Here is a 4,556-nt window from a genome sequence, read left to right as displayed (position 1 = left end):
CCTCACTGGTAGCCACATAGGCTCTTCTGGTGGATGCCCTCTAGCCGACAATAAGAAGAGGGTTGGAGGAGCGTGCGACAATGACAAAATCCTAATCACCCTTGAATGGCATGCAGAGAGTGATGCGAGGGCGAATCGCATGATGAAACTATCAATTTCTTCTCTATGCTATGGTTGATCTTACGCCATATCCTCATCTCGGTGATATCTAGTCAAGCTGGTAGAAAGGACTTTTTTAGCTTCGAGTGTTATGAATACCTGATCCATATGCTAGTTACTCCATTTCAGTATCTCACTTTCCAATGTAAATCAATGTAACTAGCATCGAGTGTTGCCGAGATTTGTGAAATGTTCTGTCACTCACCCTCGTCATAACTTGTTATTCTCTGGTGGTGCACATGTCATTGTTTTCTCTGACAGTAGTTTGTCTAGAGAATGTTATCCTATTTAATTTTTCTGCATTAGTCAATAATATACAACAAAAATTACAGGAGAAACATTGTAGCCAGAATGTGCAGCTTGATATAACACATTCAGATTTATGAAAAAAATCAATATATCAAACTTTATATATATGTGTGAATCATTTTATTTATCCACATCATAAAAGATTTATCTAGGATGTATTTTGCAAAAGATAAAAAACTCGTATTCTCGACCGGCATGATAAAACTGCATGTATAATTATTATCACAAATTGATAACTTTCTTGGATTTTTTTATGTTGATGATTGGTTGGCGATCTTTGCATGTGTCCCACTGACATTTTTGTTGATTTTTGTGGCTGTTTCGCTATGTAATTTGCGAATGTTTTTTCTATAGCATTTTTTCCTTGGGGAATGTTGCCTTCATATTACTGTTGGCCTTGCGGAGTTTCTATAGACCTTATGCAAAATTATGTACTCCCTCCGTTTCTTTTTACTCTGAATATGAGCTTGTCTCAAGTCAAACTCTTCAATGTTTGACTAACTTTTATACAAAAATAATAAATACAAAATTGACATCATTAGATCCTTTTTTGAATAAATTTGTCATATTATATTTATTTGGTATTGTAGATCTTGATATTTTTCCTATAAATATATTCAAGCTTCACAAAATTTGGCTTCGGACAAATATAATAAATGGAGTAAAAACAACAGAGGGAGAACATATATGCCTTTCCTTGTCTATATGTGCCTCATAGATGCAAACCCAAATGGCTAATTTCTCGACGCCTATGTATGCGATCCTTTTTGTGTGTGACCGTATGCATATGCATACAGCATACATGCATGTACTGGACTCGGGATCTGACTGAGTTTGGATCTCAGTACGGGAAGCCGGCGTTCGGTTGATGGAGCCCCTGCTGCACTGTCTCCTTCCCGGCAGGGAACTCCGGAGGCGGCAGCATCACATTAAGCCATTGGTCTATCTACATGTCTAGCCCTGCGTCGAACCCCGGCGGCTTAGGCATCGTCATCTGCATCTGCTCCATATCCATCCCGGCGGCCAACCCTGGCGGCGGAGGCGTCTCCTGCATATCCATCCCGGCGGCGACCACCTGAGACGGAGGCAGCGCCGCCATCACCATCTGCTGCATATCCATCGCGGCCTCGAACCCCTGCTCCTGTGGCAAAGGCAGCAGAAACCAGGGCCAGCCCTGGGCCATGGCGAAGAGTGCGATCGCCTAGGGCCCAGCCCGAGCAGGGGCCCATATCCTGTAATGTATGTGTACTATATGATGTAGAAGGAAAAAAGAAGAAGCAGCGATGGCAGCAGGCCCAGCCATTCTGTTACACGCTTGTTGCTCTTCCTGAGAACGCCGCCGTCACCTCCTCTCGTTTCTTCTCCCAGTCTCCTTTCTTCAATAGTTCAACTTTTCCCCAATTAATTGACCCAAGTTCCCAAAGGCCGGCGCTACAAACGATGCTAGCCAATGGATTGTTTCGTTGTATTATTAGTCCTTCATCATTTGATGGGTTCCTCAACCTGGTTCTTTCATCTTTTAAGTACTCTGTGGCGACAAAGTCTCGATGGGCATCGGCGAGGACTAACGCGGCGAACCAGCCACACACCACCCCGATGCTCGAGGCGTTGAGGGCAGCGCAGGCCGCAGCGTGTTCCAGCGACCGGTGAGAAGCTGGCCGTGGCCGTCGGGGCCGTGGCGAGGCGAGGGGCCAAACCATGAAGTTTCTGAGTTTTAGACTGCACGTAGAAACTGGAACTCCATCCCGTCGTTGGCGGTGCCGCTGCTGCTACCGAACTCGAAGGTGCTGCCACTGAAGATCTGGGGCGGCGGCGGCGGGCCCACCTCCGCCATGTGGCTCATGTGGGAGTGCATCGCCTCGAGGAGAACCTGGTTGGCGCGATCGGAGACGACGCCCTTCACCTGCATCAGCGCCGCAAAGAAGGTCGCCATGTCCTTGTCCCTAGGGCTAGATGTACGAACGGGCTTTTTAGCTCGGCTCGAAGCTCATTCTAGCTCGGCCCGATTGGGCTCGGCCCGACAAGTGAAAAGGACGAGCCGAGCTGGAAATATAGGCCCGTTCCGCGACCAAGCCGAGCCTGTTTTCGCTCGGTCCAGCTCGGTGGCCCGTTTCGTAACGCACTCAAATTTTAAGATTCCACAGCCAGCGCTACACAAGCAGGCTAAGCCCAATACGAAGCGAACCCCTTTTCACTGACCTACACGAGCAGCATGCACCCATGCACCACATCCTGCACCATCCCCGCTGCCGCCGCCGCCGCCGCACACATCGGTCGCTATCAGTCGCTCCCAGCCTCCTTCCTTACAATCTCTTCTTCTTCCCAACGCCATCCATTAATCTGCCATTCTCTTTCCAAGTAAGAAAAGGAGGGGGTGACGTTGCGGCGGCGCTGGGCAACATGCCGCAGGGGCAGGACAACGCGACCCCGCTGGACGCTGCACCCACGCATGCCGTTGTCGACGCGCACGCACGCAGGCATGACATTGCCAACGAGCGCACGCACGCACGCCGGTGCTCGCGCGCTACCCATCCTCGTCCTTCTCTGCTCCTAGTCCTCCCCAACGTCGGCCGTTGCGTCCCCGCCTTATCCTCAAAGCCGCGCCGCCACTTCCATGCCGCCACACTGCCCACGTCGCTCGCCGTCCCGTCACGCACACACCATGCTCTGCTCTGGCTCGCCGCTGGCCACTCATGCACACAGCAGTACAGCATGCACTAAGACTCCTCTGTCCACTCACGAGCCGCTCGGGCTGGACCGAGTCGGTGCAAAAACGAGCCGAGCCACCCAAATGCAGCTCGTTGGTTTCACGAGCCTAGCCGACAGGGCCGAGCCGGCAAAATCCGAGGCCCTGTACCAAACTCGAAAATGGGCCTTACCTCACCAAATCCTTGATTTTATTTTGTTTCTTTCTACGCTTTTGGTAACCAGATTCATGTTCTCTAATCAAAGACATGACTTGGATCATGCAATACGAGACGCTTAATAGATGAAAAAAATAATAGCTAGAAGATTTTTGCAGAACTAAATAGCGGATGTAAATCGCAACTCACAATCAAGGCCTCACGTGATCGCCGGTTATCAAAGCGACGACGCTTAAGAAATTGGAGATCGAAGATGGCTTGAACCTTCCATTCCTTCATGTCCTCCCTGCCGCGCTGCCGTTCGTGGTCCTGCTCTCCTGGAGGAGACCGAAGAATGGATATAACCTACAATTTAGCTTAACTCGGCCGCCGGAGGAGAAAATCAAGAGATTGGCTTTGTTCGTCTCAATGGATCGCTGGATTTTTTTTCTTAGGCAGATCGATCACTTTTTTTGAGAGAAGGCAGATCGATCGCTGGAAGATCGATCGCTGGATGAGGCGCACGTCCCAATTGGGGCCTGTTTCACCCAGAGGAAAGACGGAAGGAGGCCCGTGTACAAAGGATAAAAGACCCAGCCAATTGGACTTTGCCTAGCCGTGCGTACAAAATCTGAGGCCCCTGAAAACTGGGGGCCCTGTGCCGGCGCACAGGTTGCATCCCCATGGGCTCGGGCCTGATTCTACCCATCGAAACCTCCAATCTGATGGTCTACGTCACTCCAGCATACTAAGCGTGTTTTATACTTTAATTACCCACCATGCCATTACGGTAATTGCACCCTCCCCCGCCAGCAAGCGGTCGTCGGCAGCGTCCTCCTTCCTCGCGCCAGCCCCAGCAGCCTCCCCCGCCAGGAAGCGTTCCACGACGGAGTCGACCGAGGGGTGGCCGAAGGAGATGGCCCTGCAGCGGGGAGAGAAGGCGAGGGCGGCCACCTGGGCGCCGGTCAAGACCGACAGATCGGTGGCCTTTGTGAAGAACCCCACGCGGCGCTTGGAGTAGCAGACGTACCGGGCATCCTCCTGCTCGATCCGGCCGATACCGGTCTTCTTCGGGCCGCTGCCACCTCTCCGGTTGGGCGGCGCCATTGCTCGCTTGCTCGGTGGCTAGCCTCGGAGAAAGGGAGGAAGAGGAGTGGTTGTGGGTGTGGCTTCGTCTCGGGGTCGGGGGGGGGGGGGGTTTTTTAGATATGGTTGGGGGTGGGCTGGGGTATATAAATTAAAACC

General features: G+C 51.4%; 1 protein-coding gene across 1 annotated transcript; it reads right to left on the bottom strand.

The window, feature by feature from the left end:
- Positions 1 to 1,414: 1,414 nt before the first annotated feature.
- Positions 1,415 to 4,418, bottom strand: LOC125531412. The gene is made up of 3 exons (XM_048695829.1): positions 4,090 to 4,418; positions 2,372 to 2,417; positions 1,415 to 1,609 (listed from the first exon to the last, which is right to left on the bottom strand). Exons 1-3 carry the CDS (start codon positions 4,416 to 4,418, stop codon positions 1,415 to 1,417), a joined length of 570 nt encoding a protein of 189 aa, XP_048551786.1.
- Positions 4,419 to 4,556: the final 138 nt, after the last annotated feature.

Source organism: Triticum urartu, unplaced genomic scaffold, assembly GCF_003073215.2.
Source record: "Triticum urartu cultivar G1812 unplaced genomic scaffold, Tu2.1 TuUngrouped_contig_7053, whole genome shotgun sequence".
Taxonomy (NCBI): domain Eukaryota; kingdom Viridiplantae; phylum Streptophyta; class Magnoliopsida; order Poales; family Poaceae; genus Triticum; species Triticum urartu.
The sequence above is the reverse complement of the archived record's forward strand: the minus strand, read 5'-3'. Positions and strand labels throughout refer to the sequence as shown.

Excerpts from the sequence above, each read along its gene's own strand:
- LOC125531412 (XM_048695829.1), bottom strand. The coding sequence starts at position 4,418 with ATGGCGCCGCCCAACCGGAGAGGTGGCAGCGGCCCGAAGAAGACCGGT. Across the intron at positions 2,418-4,089 it reads GCAATTACCGTAATGGCATG|CCCTAGGGACAAGGACATGG; the intron begins GTGGGTAATTAA and ends TCGTACATCTAG. Across the intron at positions 1,610-2,371 it reads TCTTTGCGGCGCTGATGCAG|GAGCAGGGGTTCGAGGCCGC; the intron begins GTGAAGGGCGTC and ends CCTTTGCCACAG.